Raw genomic sequence first — 17647 nt, 5'->3', positions numbered from 1 at the left:
ATGAATGAGGTTATAAAATATATATATTTTCCTATAAATGAAGAATGTTATTATCCCTAAACTACAACAGTGACTGATATATATAGTACATTAAAAATGGTAGTTTTATGTTAGAGTATATATTTCATGAAAATAAAGGAGAGCCGCACACTCTAGGAGCCCTGTCTTCATCAGGGTATAAAACAAAGGGTATGTATTTCACCAACAGAAAATGAATGGCGCCAGACATCTGTATACCCAATGTGACGTTAGTGTGTACACATCCTCCACGGACCCTCCGAACACAGCCCCGGCGTAGTAGTAGTCTCCCTCATCCATTGGGATGTAGGCTGTCGAGGCTGGGCGCCGTTCATATGTGAAGAGGTCACGTGTCGCCTGGTAAAACCATGGGTGAATCACAGCAACCAGCCTGCCCAGAGACTCGGCCCCCCAGCGAGCGTGGAACTTGCTGTCCACGTCCAGACAGAAGATGTAGTCGGCCTCCCTGCTGATCTGACGTTCGATGGCTGTCTGAATATTCTCCATCCTCCGGGCTGATATCTCCTGCCAGCGGTTTGAACCTGGGACCTGGATCACACTCAAATGTCTCCCCTGGGACAGGTTCACTGATGGAACATCATCGGGACGATCAGTGAAAACGTAGTAGCGCACGTTGAAGTCGACCATGAAGTGCTTCTCTGCTGTCTCCAGGAAATCTTGGAGAAAGTGGACGTATCTGTCAGAATTTAAAGACACACAGGTAACTGACAAAATATAGGAAATATCAACATAAAGGGTACTTAATAGAGAGTTGGGCCACCACCAGCCACCTTGGGCCACCACCCGCAACCTTGGGCCACCACGAGCCACCTTTGGCCACCACCAGCCACCTCAAATCTTAGCCAAGCTGTGAATCATGACATCATGATATTGTATTACCTGCCATGTGACATTAGCTGGTTATGTTCTCATACACTGAGTGGTTTTTTTGTTGTCTTGCCCATTCACCATCGGAATGGCACACATACACAATCCATGTCTCAATTGTGTCGAGGCTTAACAATCCTTCTTTAACCTGTCTCCTCCCCTTCCTCTACACTGATTGAAGTGGATTTAACAAGTGACATCAATAAGGGATCATAGCTTTCACCTGGATCACCTAGTCAATCTGTTATGGAGAAAGCACGTGTTCATAATGTTTGTACACTCACTGTAGTTTCAATGTTGTAAAAATAATGATAGTTTAACTTCCCTTTTGAATATTTGGGAAAAGTTGTAGGCTACTCACTTTCCAACGTCAAACACTGTGGTTGCTATGGTGAGGTTCATGGACTTGTAGATTATGTCGACAAGGTCAGGGTCAAAGGTTCCTTCCCAGACGATGGGTGCCAACCATGGGGTGACTGCCACCACATCAGTACGACTAAAGAAACAGAACAAGATCAAGCCTGACTGTGTTGTACTGATTATGATCTCAATGTTTACAGATATACAGATCAAGCCTGACTGTGTGGTACTGATTATGATCTCAATGTTTACAGATATACAGATCAAGCTGGAATGTGTTGTACTGATTATGATCTCAATAGTTTTGCAAATAAAGGTCCTTGAAAAGGTGTGTGGTATACTAGGCTACACGCTGATGTGGAAGTTAACAATGATAAGTAACTAACATAAGATAAAACCACTAATCACCCCACCAAGACACTGGGCTGCTTGTACAATAGCCTGGGAGAAGAAAACGTAATTCATTAGTTAATGAAGATATGGGCTGATGTTATTGTTCTCTCATAAAAAGGTGCTAGTACCAAAAAGGGGTTTTAACTTCACTGTAAGGGAAACCTTTTTTGGGCTGTGGAGAACCTTTTTATTCTTTCTTTGGATAATAATTCATTAAAAAATGCTATAATAGGATAGTAGTTCATTTTTTTTATTTTATTTTGTTTCACCTTTATTTAACCAGGTAGGCAAGTTGAGAACAAGTTCTCATTTACAATTGCGACCTGGCCAAGATAAAGCAAAGCAGTTCGACAACATACAACAACACAGAGTTACACATGGAGTAAAACAAACATACAGTCAATAATACAGTAGGAAAATAAGTCTATATACAATGTGAGAAAATGAGGTGAGATAAGGGAGGTAAAGGCAAAAAAGGCCATGGTGGCAAAGTAAATACAATATAGCAAGTAAAACACTGGAATGGTAGATTTGTAGTAGAAGAAAGTGCAAAGTAGAAATATAAATAATTGGGTGCAAAGGAGCAAAATAAAATAAATAAAATAAATAATTACAGTAGGGGAAGGGGTAGTTGTTTGGGCTAAATTATAGATGGGCTATGTACAGGTTCAGTGATCTGTGAGCTGCTCTGACAGCTGGTGCTTAAAGCCAGTGAGGGAGATAAGTGTTTCCAGTTTCAGAGATTTTTGTAGTTCGTTCCAGTCAACCCAGTCTAATCTAGGTTGCTTTTAAAAAAAATGTATAAGGGTGGTTGCGATAATAACATTTGTATAATTTCCGTGTAGTTTTTTAATCCACGTGGTTTCACCCTTGGATGTAAACATGAGGTTTGTGGAGAACTGATTTGGGGGGTTGGTAATTAGGTAGTGGTGTGTTCTCCAGAGGCTGTGAGATATAGTTACGTTAAGACCCTTTAAGTTAGAGTGATTGAGGTTTGTAAAGTTAACATGAGCACTCAACCCACTGCGACTTGGTCCCTTTCATACGACGACCGTTACACCTGCATCGAAATCGCTAAGCAGTTTATTTTGAAGCAGTGTGCCGATGCTTGTATCGCTTTATCGTAAACATGTGTTCAATGACGTCCAAAGCTTCGAAAACAACCACCTGATTGGTTTGGTATTGGTTTTGGTGGAAGACAAAAAGTCTACACTACGGCGTGTGCCACGTCATTTATAATCATTTGACGATTAAACGATGAAATGTTTGTGGAGGACTGACTTGGGGTTGGTAACTTTTGAATTAGTAATTCATTTGATTAATATTACGGTGTTTTCTATTCCATGAAAAATGAAAAAACCTCTGGGTTTCTGTTAGGATGGAACGGAAAATGTGGCGCTGTACAACGTGACGGTCGGCAGTACAGTACTGGGCTATTTAGCTAAAGAAACCCTGTGTAGTGCGGACAGGAGACCGGGGTTCAATTCCCTGACGGGGAAGAAGGAGTAGGATGTCCTTGTAAATAATCATTTGTTCTTAACTGATTCCATATGTGTTATTTCATAGTTGTGATGTCTTCACTATTATTCTACAATGTAGAAAATAGTAAAAATAAAGAAAAATCCTGGAATGAGTAGGTGTGTCCAAACTGGTACTCTACGTAACTCAACATTTGTATTATGTATCTCGACAGAATAGACAGATCAGAGCAAATGGCTGTCACACTATCTAATGTCACATAAGACAATTTTTTTTATTTTTTTATTTAACCTTTATTTAACTGGGCAAGTCAGTTAAGAACAAATTGTTATTTACAATAACAGCCTAGGAACAGCCTAGGAACTGCCTTGTTCAGGGGCAGAATGACTAAACTTTACATTGTCAGCTCAGGGATTAGATCTAGCAACATTTTCGGTTACTGGCCCAACGCTCTAACCACTACCTGTCGCCACAAAATGTATGTATCTTTCCAAGATTGACGAAGTGTAACATGAAAAAGGAATTTGAAGTAAATGGCAACCAAAGTCAAAGTCAAAGTCATTGTGGAAAAAGAGGATCTTAACAGTGACCTCCAGGCTCTTCCACATCAGGGAACACATAAATATGGAGAGGTTGAAAATGTCAGTGAAGATACTTGCCAGCTGGTCAGCGCATGCTCTGAGTACATGTCGTGGTTATCCATCCCGGTCCTGCAGCCTTGTGAATGTTAACCTGTTTAAAGGTCTTACTCACATTGGCTATGGAGAGTGTAATCACACAGTTGTCCGTAACAGCTGGTGCTCTCATTCATGGTTCAGTGTTGCTTGCCTCGAAGCGAGCATAGAAGGCATTTAGCTTGGTTGTTAGGCTCGCGTCACTGGTGCAGCTTGCGTCTGGGTTTCCCTTTGTAATCCGTAATAGTTTCCAAGCCCTGGCACATCTGACGAGCAACAGAGCCGGTGTAGTACGATTCAATCTTAATCCTGTATTGATGCTTTGCCTGTTTGATGGTTCGTCTGAGGGCTTTGTGAGATTTACGGATTAGTGTCCCACTCTTTGAAAGCGGTAGCTCTAGCCTTTAGCTTACTGCAGATGTTGCCTTTAATCCATGACTGTTGTTTAGGATATGTACGTACGGTCACTGTGGGGACGACGTTGTCGATGCATAATCCAATCAGTGCAAAACAGTCCTGAAACTTACTGTTTGCTATGGACAACTTCCGTATCGCTGGTACATCCTGTTTGAGTTTTTGCTTATAAACAGAAATTAAGAGGATGGTGTTATGGCCAGATTTGCCAAATGCAAGGTGAGGAAGAGCTTTGTATGTGTCTCTGTGTGTAGAATAGCGGTGATCTAGAGTTTTTTTTTTTGCATGTTGTTTGTTGATAAATGGATTTTGTCTGCTTGAGATTGGAGTCTGCGGTTTGATGGCTGGTCTGGTGGAATATTTAACTGTTTGTCTGTGTCCTTGTGTTCGGGGAGGGGAAGGGGTTTGGTCTGGGTTGGCAGTTAAATGTGCAAGAGATTTTCATCCATGTGGATAAAAAAAACTACATTTAAATTCCACTAATTGTTTTGTTCTAGAAATTGTTGCTGATGTACTCAGAGCCAGATTCATTGCGGTGAAGAAACTAACGCCCATGGGCGTGGCGTAGAGTTTGGCCAGGAGCATGGAGTTTGGGTTGCCAGCCAAATGGTGAATGATGGGACAGTAAAATACTGATACACACCTTTCTGGAGAGACGATGTTCTGTACTCTGCTCCTGAATATGGGCTTACTCAGGCTGTATGAGTAGAAAGACATAGTACAATGATTAATGACAGCTATGGCTGTACAGTATACATAATACACATACAGTATCTGTGTAGCTCTTAGTGATGGGCACCGATATGGAAACTCTATATCGATGTCAGTTGCATTTTTTCAAACTGATATCAATGTCATATCGATTTTATGAAGTCCAGACAACTGCATGCTGATTTCCCATTAGGACAACTGGGAATTTTCTGTCGGCATAACTTTATTTCAACAAACATAATTGTTAATGGATAGTTCATGGATAGCCTACTCACAGACACAATGAGAGAACCAATACATGATGGTTTAACCTTAATACACATTGGAAACTGTTGAGCATGAAAAACCCAGCAACGTTGCAATTCTTGACACAAACCGGTGAGCCTCTCACCTACTACCAAACCCCGTTCAAAGACACTTAAATCTTTTGTTTTTTCCATTCACCCTTTGAATGGCACACATATGCAATCCATGTCTCAATTCTCTCGAGTCATAAATCCTTCTTTAACCTGTCTCCTCCCTTTCATCTACACTGATTGAAGTGGATGTAGTAAGTGACATCAGTAAGGGATCATAGCTTTCACCTGGATTCACCTGTCAGTTTATGTCATGGAAAGACAGTGTCCTTAATGTTTTGTACACTCAGTGAGTAAACGCAGCATGTAAAGTGTTGGTCCCATGTTTCATGAGCTGAAATAAAACATCTCAGAAATGTTATTTCTCTCAAATGTTGTGCACAAATGTGTTTACATCCCTGTTGGTGAGCATTTCTCATTTGCCAAGATATCCATCCACCTGACAGGTGTGTCATATCAAGAAGCTGATTAAAGATCATTACACAGGTGCACCTTCTGCTGGGGACAATAAAAGGCCACTCTAAAATGTGTAGTTTTGTCACACAACACAATGCTACAGATGTCTCATGTTTTGAGGGAGTGTGCAATTGGCATGCTGACTCCACCAGAGCTACTGCCAGAGAATTGAATGTTCATTTCTCTAACATAAGCCGCCTCCAATGTTGTTTTAAAGAATTTGGTAGTACGTCCAACAGGCTCCAAGTGTGAGCCAAGTCAGGAAGAACTGGTACTCACTAAGCAAGTAGTGTGACGTCTGATACACACATATGGTTTTCATTAAGTATTGTAGTTTGTTAAACCATTTTTTCACAATGTGAAAACAACCAAACCAAATGGAAAAAAATACTATGGAACAAATAATCAAACCTTGATTTCACTATAGCAAACAAACTGTAAGAAAATGCCCCTTTTTTATGCATGCCATTGTGATAACAACAGACTGATCCAAATTGCTAGTTGGGTCATGGGGTTGGGATTTTCCGATGGGTCTGGGTTTGTTGGAACCAAAGCTAATGGTTGTTGGTTTGCTCTTAGTGGGACTATAATTTGTTGGTTTTATCCAGTTGAACCTCTGAACCAGTTTGAAAGCAATGGGAAGCTTGTTGATGGCCCATCAGCAGGCCGTTAAGTATGCTACGTTGAAGGCCTATGAGATGGTTTTGTTCCTCCAGGAACAGTCATGTTTGCTCTCTTTCATAATAGTGTAGGGTAACAGCAACGATGAACCAATATCACAATGTGACTTGTTCACATCCTTATTGGTGCTCACCATTAGTAACTGTGTACAGTACATCTCTGTTATCCTGTCTGGGCTAGGGGGCAGTATTTTCACGGCCGGATGAAAAACGTACCCAATTTAAACAGGTTACTACTCTGGCTCAGAGACTAGAATATGCATATTATTAGTAGATTTGGATAGAAAACACTCTGAAGTTTCTAATACTGTTTGAATGGTGTCTGTGAGTATAACAGAACTCATATGGCAGGCAAAAACCTGAAAAAAAACCTACCAGGAAGTGGATTGTAGTTTTTCAAGACTGGGCCTATTCAGTATACAGTGACTTAGGGTTCAGTTTGCACTTCCTAAGGCTTCCACTAGATGTCAACAGTCTTTAGAACGTCTTTCAGGCTTTTGCAGTCAACAGAGAGCGATCAAGACCTCCTGGAGTCTGATGACCGAGAGAATGACAGGCCACAATTACGCTCATTCACGTGAGGAGGTAGCTGTGTTCCAAAACGTTTTTCAAGACACTGGAATCGTCCGGTTGGAATATTATTGAAGTTCTAAGTTAACCTCTATGGGCTAGGCGGGACGTAATCGTCCCACCTACGTAACAGCCAGTGTAATCCAGTGGTGCGATTTTCAAATACCTTAAAAATCCTATTACTTCAATTTCTCAAACATATGACTATTTTACAGCATTTTAAAGACAAGACTCTCGTTAATCTAACCACACTGTCCGATTTCAAAAAGGCTTTACAACGAAAGCAAAACATTAGATTATGTCAGCAGAGTACCCAGCCAGAAATAATCAGACACCCATTTTTCAAGCTAGCATATAATGTCACAAAAACCCAGAAGACAGCTAAATGCAGCACTAACCTTTGATGATCTTCATCAGATGACAACCCTAGGACATTATGTTATACAATACATGCATGTTTTGTTCAATCAAGTTCATATTTATATCAAAAAACAGCTTTTTACATTAGCATGTGACGTTCAGAACTAGCATACCCCCCGCAAACTTCCGGGGAATTTACTAACAATTTACTAAATTACTCACGATAAACGTTCACAAAAAGCATAACAATTATTTTAAGTATTATAGATACAGAACTCCTCTATGCACTCGATATGTCCGATTTTGAAATAGCTTTTTGGTGAAAGCACATTTTGCAATATTCTAAGTACATAGCCCAGCCATCATGGGCTAGCTATTTAGACACCCGGCAAGTTTAGCCTTCACCAAAATCAGATTTACTATTACAAAAGTTTGATTACCTTTTGTTGTCTTCGTCAGAATGCACTCCCAGGACTTCTACTTCAATAGCAAATGTTGGTTTGGTCCAAAATAATCCATCGTTATATCCGAATAGCGGCGTTTTGTTCGTGCGTTCCAGAAACTATCCGAAATGGTAAATCAGGGTCGTGCGCATGGCGCATTTCGTGACAAAAAAATTCTAAATATTCCATTACCGTACTTCGAAGCATGTCAACCGCTGTTTAAAATCAATTTTTATGCAATTTATCTCGTAAAAAAGCGATAATATTCCGACCGGGAATCTCCTTTTCGGCAAACAGAGGAAAAAACACAAAGACGGGGGCGGCCAGTGCACGCGCCTAAGCCCACAGTCCCTTGATCGGCCACTTGAGAAAGGCGATAATGTGTTTCAGCCTGGGGCTGGAATGACGACATTCAGGTTTTTCCCGGGCTCTGAGAGCCTATTGGAGCCGTGGGAAGTGTCACGTTACCGCAGAGATCCTTTGTAATGGAATGAGATGTCAAAGAAAGACAATAAATGGTCAGACAGGCCACTTCCTGTAAAGGAATCTCTCAGGTTTTGACCTGCCATTTGAGTTCTGTTATACTCACAGACACCATACAAACAGTTTTAGAAACTTTGGAGTGTTTTCTATCCAAAGCCAATATGCATATTCTAGTTACTGGGCAGGAGTAGTAACCAGATTAAATCGGGTACGTTTTTTTATCCAGCCGTGTCAATACTGCCCCCTAGCCCTAACAGGTTAAAAAGGCCCTAAAGATTGATGTTTTACAACGTTTGACATGTTTCAACGAACGTAAATATAACTTTTTGTTGTGAAATTTTCTGTGCGCTTCCTACATTTGGAATAGCTTACTGAACGCACAAACAACAAGGAGTTATTTGGACATAAATTATGGACTTTATCGAACAAAACAACATTTATTGTGGACCTGGGAATTCCTGGAAGTGCCTTCTGATGAAGATCAAAGGTAAGTGAATATTTCTAATGCTATTTATGATTTTAAATGACTCCAAAATGGCGGGTATCTGTATAGCCTGGTGTATTTTTCTGAGCGCAGTACTCAGATTATTGCAAAGTGTGCTTTCCCCGTGAAGCCTTTTTGAAATCTGTCACAGCGGTTGCATAAAGGAGATGTTCATCTATAATTCTTTGAATAACAGTTTAATATTTTATCAACGTTTATGATGAGAATTTTTGTAAATTGCTGTGCTGATTCACCGGCAGTATTGGAGGCAAAATATTTTCTGAACGTCAGGCGCCAATGTAAAATGCTGTTTTTGGATATAAATATGAACTTTATGGAACAAAACATACATGTATTGTGTAACATAATGTCCTAGGAGTGTCATCTGATGAAGATCGTCAAAGGTTAGTGTTTCATTTAGCTGTGTTTTGGGTTTTATTGACACATGTCCTTGCTTGGAAAATGGCTGTGTGATTATTTTTGTCTATGTACTCTCCTAACATAATCTAATGTTTTGCTTTCGCTGTAAAGCCTTTTTAAAATCGGACAATGTGGTTACATCAAGGAGACGTGTATCTTTAAAATGGTTTAAAATAGTCGTATGTTTGAGAAAGCTGAATGACATTTTGTTGTTTTTCAATTTGCCGCCCTGATATTTCACTGGCGTGTCCCGCAGGTGGGACGCTACCGTCCCACCTAGCCCATAGAAGTGATGTCATCTCTGAAAATGATCTAACGGGTAACATTAAGGAAAAAGAAAGGAGTGTTTATTAAAAGTATCAAGTACCATGACTTGTTGCCAGAATTTCTCAGTTTATATCAACTAACCTGGTGTTCCTCTGGTCCTCATCAACTGGGATATGTATTTTGGAAGTGTCAAACCAAACCCTGTGAATAAGAATCAATCAGAAAATCCACATCACATTATAGCTTCATTAGGGTGTAATAAATTAACAGAAACTTGAGCTTACATGTTTTGCCTTTCATTGAAGTGGTTGAAGACCATATACCTTTGGGGAGAGAGGAGAGAATCAGTTCAAGTCTGTCATGGAAGCATTTCAGCCCACTACGCTATGAAACCACACGCTATTACAGAGACTGACATTATGCAAGGATTTAGGAACATCATAGTTTTCCCTAAATATTGCAAATCTTTGGAAGATACTATCTTTATTAAGACCAGAATTATGCTATTTACACTTTGTAGTCAACTTTGGCCCTTGAATCAATGTTTGACTAATATTGATGCCACGGGATGATTTCAACCAGTGAAGTTGTTTTTCTGGTTCAGATCCTCTATGAGGTGGGTATTGCAAGTATACTTTAAGGTGGGCCAAATTAGCACGCAAAGTACACTTAGTTGACATGAAATAGTACAAAAACACTACTTGAATTCTACTTTAAATGTAGGTGTCCCAAAGTAACACCATTTAAGTAACATTAAATACATGCATAGTATATAAAAATACAACCATGAAAAGTATACTGACATATTACACCAAAGCTAGATAAAGTGCACCTTTAGTGTACATGGGATATGCTAGCGACATTACTATTTGCAATTATCTTTCAGTGCCACTACAAATTCACCGAATGTATATAGAGAACACTCAAATAAAATCTTTCAAGTACAGTTTAAGGTGGGTAGATAAGGTGGGTATTACAAACACTTTTAGGTGGGTCAGTATACTTTACTCAGTACACTTAGTTGACATGAAATTGTACTATAACATCACTTTAATTCAACTTCAATTTATTTAGTACAGATTTAGCTGTTCCAAAATAACACCATTTACATACACACATAGTACATGCATAGTAATTACATAAAATATAGAAAAACACATACCCCAGAAGCAAGAAGATTCCAACAATGATAAGGAGAACAAACTGCTTTACATTTGAACTGAAACACATTGTTCTTCCAATAGTGTCAGCAAATATTTAGTTTATCCTACACTAGAAGCAATGTCCAATCAAATGAAGATATCTCAAATGAAACTAGTGGATCTAATCAGCACGCCTAGTCAAATGAGGAGGAGGAGCCTCAGCCCTTTGAACTGTACCTCCATGGACTTATACACACATCACCACGGTAACCCACACCCAAACCAGAAATAACCTGAAAATAGAGTCCTTTACCAACCAACCCTAACCACTTGTACATGTAGTATCCATCCAAATAAGAAAGTAGAGTCAAATAATGTCAAATATGACCAAATAAGGTCAAATAAGGCCTCATATTTAGTATTAATTAGGATTCCTAATGATCTACTCTTCTCGGGGACCAAACAGGAAACAACACAACAAATACATAACCTACATTATATACATAGCACTACATTTACATTACAATGTAGTCATTTAGCAGATGCTCCCATGGATTGGCAACAAGTGTACATTTAAATAACTCTTTCACCAGTAATTCAATCCTTGGCGAGAACTTAGGTCCTAGTTAAAGTTATTTGTTTTAAGTTAAAAAGTCAGATATGAAATGTACATTCTGTCCTTTGTTTGCAAATACAGGTTTCTCTATCTGGTCATCTCTCCCTTATCCCAGTCTCAGGGGCTCTTAAAGGGGGCAGACACCCATTTAACATGAACATCACATCCCTCCTAACTTCTCAAAGACAAAACCTTTTGGACATTTGTTCAACAGCAGTAATAATAATAATAATAGTAAATAGATGGTAAAATGTACATGAACTACAATTTATGAGACTTGCTTTAACTCTAAAAGTATTTTGTGGTAATGGTATTTGAGATTCTTCAAAGTAGCCACCTTAGCCACCAGTAGTTTGCCTTGATGACAGCTTTGCTCACTCTTGACAAGGGAAAACCCTTGAATGAGTATACATTCATTCATACAGCCAGAAGAAGACTGGCCACCCCTCATAGCCTGGTTCCTCTCTTGGTTTCTTCCTAGGTTTTGATTTGATTTGAGTAGGTGTGTCCAAACTTGATTGGTAATGTATATAGTTATGTTTGATACAAGTTTTAAAGAATTTAAAGTTAGGATAGCCTGAACCTGTGAACGTTGTTTTGGTGTATCTAACTTGCTAGGTAATATATGCTGATTTATGCACATTTATGTACTTATAATTTATAGCGCAGACCAGAGCTAGTGTGAGCCAGACCTAGCTTGTTACGCCCAGGACCAGAGCTAGTGTGAGCCAGACCCAGCTAGCTACGCCCAGGACCAGAGCTAGTGTGAGCCAAACCTAGATAGCGATGCACAGGACCAGAGGTAGTGTGAGCCAGACCCAGCTAGCTATGCCCAGGACCAGAGCTAGTGTGAGCCAATCCTAGCTAGCTTTGCCCATGACCAGAGCTAGCACAGAACAGAGCAGTACAGTGCATTTGGAAAGTATTTATACCCCGTGACTTTATGGAGTCAAGTAAGGTCAAATATGATAGCCTCATATTTAATAATAAATATTTATATTATTTATTAGGATCCACAATTTCACAGAACAAAAATATAAAACGCAACATGCAAGAATATCTACATTACATTGCAGTTCATATAAGGACATCAGTCAATTGAAAGAAAGAAATTTGTCCCTAATCAATGGCTGTGCGAAGACGCTGGATAGTGGTGGGAACTGGAACATGCTGTCGTACACATTGATCCAGAGCATCCCAAAAATGCTCAATGGGTGACGTGTAACAGGGCTGGTTGTGTTGCCACTTGCCTTTAAAGAAAGGTGTATTTAATGTTCAAGCATTCTTATTGGTTGGTTCAATTCCGATGACAATAAGGCGTGTTGTTATTGGCCCCACTTGCAGATTAGGGGAGATAGCGAACATCAGGTCTCGCCAGTATGAAAATGTGATGCAAGGGGTCACGTTCTGAATACTGGTTTTCTATTGGTGCATTTTAACATTTTGTTTACAAGGTTGCTGTACATTGCTGATTTATACATGTGTGGGTATATGGTACCTGTTAGGGATTGAGGGGCTTTCTGGGATGTTCTTTGGTATATGATTGCTGTATTTAAGTGTGTTAGCTAGCATGCTAGCATGCACCGATGTAATGGTCACATAAGCCCACTGCTAACACAGTTGTTTTCATGCTACAGATTTTACCATCGACAGCCATCAACATCATTAAGCCCGGCACAACTAACATGCTGTTTCCTATTTAACAACAGATAATAAATAATGCTCAACTGGGACCACTGGCTGGGGTGATTTATTTGAACAAAACACAACACAAGGAGAGTACGTTTAACATCTGTTACACATGTCAATCCAGAGCATCCCAAACATGCTCAACGGGTGACATGTCTGGTGAGTATGCAGGCCATGGATGAACTGGGACAATTTCAGCTTCCAGGAATTGTGTACAGATCCTTGTGACATGGGGCCGTGCATTATCATGCTGAAACATGAGGTGATGGCGGCGGCTGAATGGCACAACAATGGGCCTCAGGATTTTGTCAGGGAACCTCTGTGCATTTAAATTGCCTTTGATAAAATGCAATTGTTTTCACTGTCCGTAGCTTATACCTACACATACCATAACCCAACTGCCACCTTTGGGCACTTTGTTAACAACGTTGACATCAGCAAACCGCTTGCACACATAACACCATACACATTGTTGTGCGGTAGTGAGGCCAGTTGGTGGTTTATGGAAGAGAAATAAACATTAAATTCTCTGGCAACTGCTCTGGTGGACATTCCAGCAGTCAACATGCCAATTGCACGCCCCCTCAAAACTTGAGACATCTGTGGCATTGTGTTGTGTAACAAAACTGCACAATTTATAGTGGCCTTTTATTGTCCCCAGCACAAGGTGCACCTGTGTAACGATCATTCTGTTTAATCAGCTTCTTGATATGCCACTCCTGTCAGGTAGATGTGTAATCTCGGTAAAGGAGAACTGCTCACTAACAGGGATGTAACCACATTTGAGTCTAGCATTGGAGAGAAATACGTTTTTTGTGCATATGGAACATTTCTGGGATCTTTTATTTCAGCTCATGGAACCAACACCTTACATGTTGCGTTTATATTTTTGTTCAGTGTACAAGGGCTGCATCTCCTCATCTCTCCTTTGACCCAACGACACACCATTCTGAGTGCACACCAGCGGGGAACATAGTCAAAAACAACACATCTTACAAGTCCTACATTCACGGACTGAAACCTATCATTGGGGTTATGTTAAATGTATTATCGTGGACATAATAATCAAGAAATATTTTAGCTCCTGCCACCTTTGGGCACTTTTTTCACAACGTGCTAATCTGTTCCAAGCAGAAACAGTCTCACATACATTTACACAACAGTTATATGGTTTCAGGGTGGAATACTTTAGTCATTATCTTTAAACATATAAATTCCTTTATCACATACATGCGCTGAGACGTGTCATACGCACAGCGTAGTTGGACAGGCTGGCCATAGCTAGCTGAAATACAAGAGGAAAGAGGAGCAGCAAACATCGGTCAAATAGTTAGGGTTAGTTGACAACGTCACGAAAACCACACACTCGCTACAATGGGGAAATACATTTGTATTGTCGTATTTCTGGATGGCCAGATATCGTTTCTATTGGCTTATATTGGACCTAAGCTTGTCGCCTTTGTGACAACGATTCCTAATGGTAGAGCAGAGGCATGAGCATCTCGTAATTAAAGAAGATCTCAGTTTTATCACCTACCACAGTGTAGGAACATAAAATCTAATCAGTTAATTCACCTGCCCTACCCGGAACGTAATAATATTCCACCTGCCCTACCCAGAACGTAATAATATTCCACCTGCCCTACCCGGAACGTAATAATATTCCACCTGCTCTACCCAGAACGTAATAATATTCCACCTGCTCTACCCAGAACGTAATAATATTCCACCTGCCCTACCCAGAACGTAATAATATTCCACCTGCACTACCCAGAACGTAATAATATTCCACCTGCCCTACCCAGAACGTAATAATATTCCACCTGCTCTACCCAGAACGTAATAATATTCCACCTGCCCTACCCAGAACGTAATAATATTCCACCTGCCCTACCCAGAACGTAATAATATTCCACCTGCCCTACCCAGAACGTAATAACATTCCACCTGCTCTACCCAGAACGTAATATAGATTCTTTCCAGACAAGGCATTTTTTTAGTTGCTTGCATCTTTTTATTCAGACCTTATTTGGAAGTACATAAAGGTCGTGACGGCAGTAATGACGATAGTTGCTCAGAGAAACTCCATTCTTTGGAAGCTAATTCCCATATATATTTTGACAGTATTAAGCTTGAAAAGCTGGTGAATGTCAAATTAAAAGGCTGCTTCCTGGGTTTAAAATGGAACTGACTGCGTTTTAGAAACATGAAATCATATTAAAATCTGTTCATTTACAACCCAGGAATTTCTGACAAGAGAGCACTTAGATTTGGTAATTTTCACGGTTTCATAAATTCATAGAATGTTTGGGAATTATGTATAGTAAGTCATTTGTGAAAATTCCATAGCAATATAGAGTGGGAAAGTGGCCTTGCGTTTGGACAATTTAATAGACACTGCAGTAAATAAACCATCTTTCTTGTCCAGGACCAGAGTCTATGCAGACTGGTGCACCATAGCCAATCAGAACTACAGTAGGACTATATACAAACATGCCATTTGCACACAGGCCTGTCATCATTCACTATGAACTGGACTGTGTTTACAGGCAGTAGGGCCTGCCATCATTCACTATGAACTGGACTGTGTTTTAACAGGCAGTAGGGCCTGCCATCATTCACTTTGAACTGGACTGTGTGTTAACAGGAAGTAGGACCTGTCATTATTCACTATGAACTGGATTGTGTGTTTACAGGAAGTAGCAACAGAGCGACTTTAGATCAATAGAACACATTCACCAAAAGCCACAAAATACACCTGAATGGATTTCTGTTAATATGTAAATACCATGGGAGTCCTCTTACATTTGGGAACTTTTATAGTCCTGTTGATCAAACAATCATGACAAGGTAGGCTATCTTTTCCTATATGCACATCGACAACAAGATCAACAACTAATGCTAGTCAGAGCAAGATTATCTCAAATCTAATGGAGGAACATTAGATAAACCCTCTCAAACTGTTTCAGCAAGTTGGTCGTCAAAACTGCACTGATAAGCGACGGGGAATTGTAGTGTCCTCGTCCTTCTGCTGCTTGTCCCAACCAAGCACCCAGGCTAACTGGCCAAAGTTGGGCGGCAGGTAGCCTAGTGGTTAGAGTGTTGGGCCAGTAACCGAAAGGTTGGTGGATCAAGTCCCTGAGCTGACAAGGTTAAAAATCTGTTGACAAGGTAAAAATCTGCCCCTGAACAAGACAGTTAACAAACTGTTCCTAGGCCGTCCTTGTAAATAAGAATTTGTTCTTAACTGACTTGCCTAGTTAAATAAAGGTTAAACAAAAAATAAAAGTTGGCTAGCTAGCTACACAAATGAGAGAACACCTCACTCTGACCTTTTGACTCACCCCAGAATGCAAACACCCTTGTTAGGCTGTTTGCATGTTATTTAGCATGTTTGTGACTAACTTACTTTCATTGCCTACATTTACTGACACCAGTCATATTCAGCAGGTGTTGCATTGGTAAATTCATCAGTTATTTTGCGCTCTGGTGAGAGTGCTCTGAAATCGAAGTAGATAGTCAAGAGTGAATTTGCAAAACGCAAGAGATATGCTAACTGGATAACAGTCGTTCAATTTCAGAATAGCTAAACGATTAACATGTCTTGCTAGCTAACCAAATGACACCTGCATCCCCATCTCTGTAGCCACCAGCCATTCAGTCACTCACCCACTCCTCCGATGACATCCTCCTAGCAGCTAGCTATCTAGCTAAGTTCAGTCTCTGTGTTTTAGCTTGCTACATAAATAGATACGCTAGCCTATCAGCCACATTTTAACTGACTTGTGATCACTGGCCTTGGCCTTGCTAGTTTGATTGTATTGACATTCCCAGCCTTAGTTACATTCGTCAAATTCTGTCCAAAATATTGAGTCTTTGAAAGTGAAACAGTATATATCGAATGGAGGCAGGAACAATGTACCAGGGCAGCTGTAATTTACATTGTGATAGCAATATGTTTTGGCCGACCAAAAACAATGCCTTCATGTGTGTCATGGAATGTTGAGTCAAATATAACCTATTTGTAAAACCTGGTTTCTGAGCATAAACTGAGAATTTGATATTTTTGACTGCAAAGTAGTTAAAACGCTGTCAGTTCCACTTTAAACAGTCCAAGGGACACTCACCAAAAATGTGTTGTTCCTTGACCCAAGTAACAAAACTGCAAAAGGTCAACAACATCACCGAGATAATGTTATGAATTTATACAACGGGTGGGTCTAATCCTGAATGCTGATTGGTTAAAAGCGCATTCCAGCCGCTTTTACTGAGAATTTGTCTATTTCACAAATTACCACCGGCTAAATCTATCACGTTAAAATGCCTTTTTATGCTCTTAAATCTGTGAAGAAGGGCAAAGCACCTGGAACAGATAGTCTTTCTGTGGAATTTCATTTACACTTTTGGGAACATTTAGAGGGACCCATATTCAACATGTTCCAAGAATGCCTTGCTAAGGGTGAGCTGGTTACTATCATTAAACAAGGGATTATTTCCTTAATACCAAAACCTGATAAAGATCCCATTTTCATAGATAATTGGAGACCTATTAGATTATTTAATACAGTTTATAAACTGATAATTTTAGCATAAGCTAATAGACTTAAAATGGGCCAAAAACCACCTTATTAATGAAACCCAAATTGGTTTCATGAAATGTCGCCACATCAGCTGTAACGTTAGTTTAGTTTTAGACTTGATTGTTCGCGCTGATTCAGTTGACTCCGACAGTATTATAATATTC

At 39.9% G+C, this 17647-nt stretch overlaps 1 protein-coding gene across 1 annotated transcript in view; it reads right to left on the bottom strand.

The window, feature by feature from the left end:
* Positions 1–17647, bottom strand: part of LOC123743797 (globoside alpha-1,3-N-acetylgalactosaminyltransferase 1-like) — a 30110-nt gene continuing 12463 nt past the window's right edge. The window contains exons 3-8 of the mRNA XM_045722389.1: positions 9741–9779; positions 9598–9657; positions 4870–4923; positions 1675–1707; positions 1268–1402; positions 1–715 (exon numbers count right to left, since the gene is read on the bottom strand). Coding sequence (XP_045578345.1) covers positions 199–715; positions 1268–1402; positions 1675–1707; positions 4870–4923; positions 9598–9657; positions 9741–9779 — 838 coding nt within the window. The 3' untranslated portion in view covers positions 1–198. The remainder of the gene's footprint in view (positions 716–1267; positions 1403–1674; positions 1708–4869; positions 4924–9597; positions 9658–9740; positions 9780–17647) is intronic.

This window comes from Salmo salar, chromosome ssa07 (assembly GCF_905237065.1).
Source record: "Salmo salar chromosome ssa07, Ssal_v3.1, whole genome shotgun sequence".
Lineage (NCBI taxonomy): Eukaryota > Metazoa > Chordata > Actinopteri > Salmoniformes > Salmonidae > Salmo > Salmo salar.
Note: the sequence above shows the minus strand (reverse complement) of the source record. Positions and strands in the feature narration are given on the sequence as shown.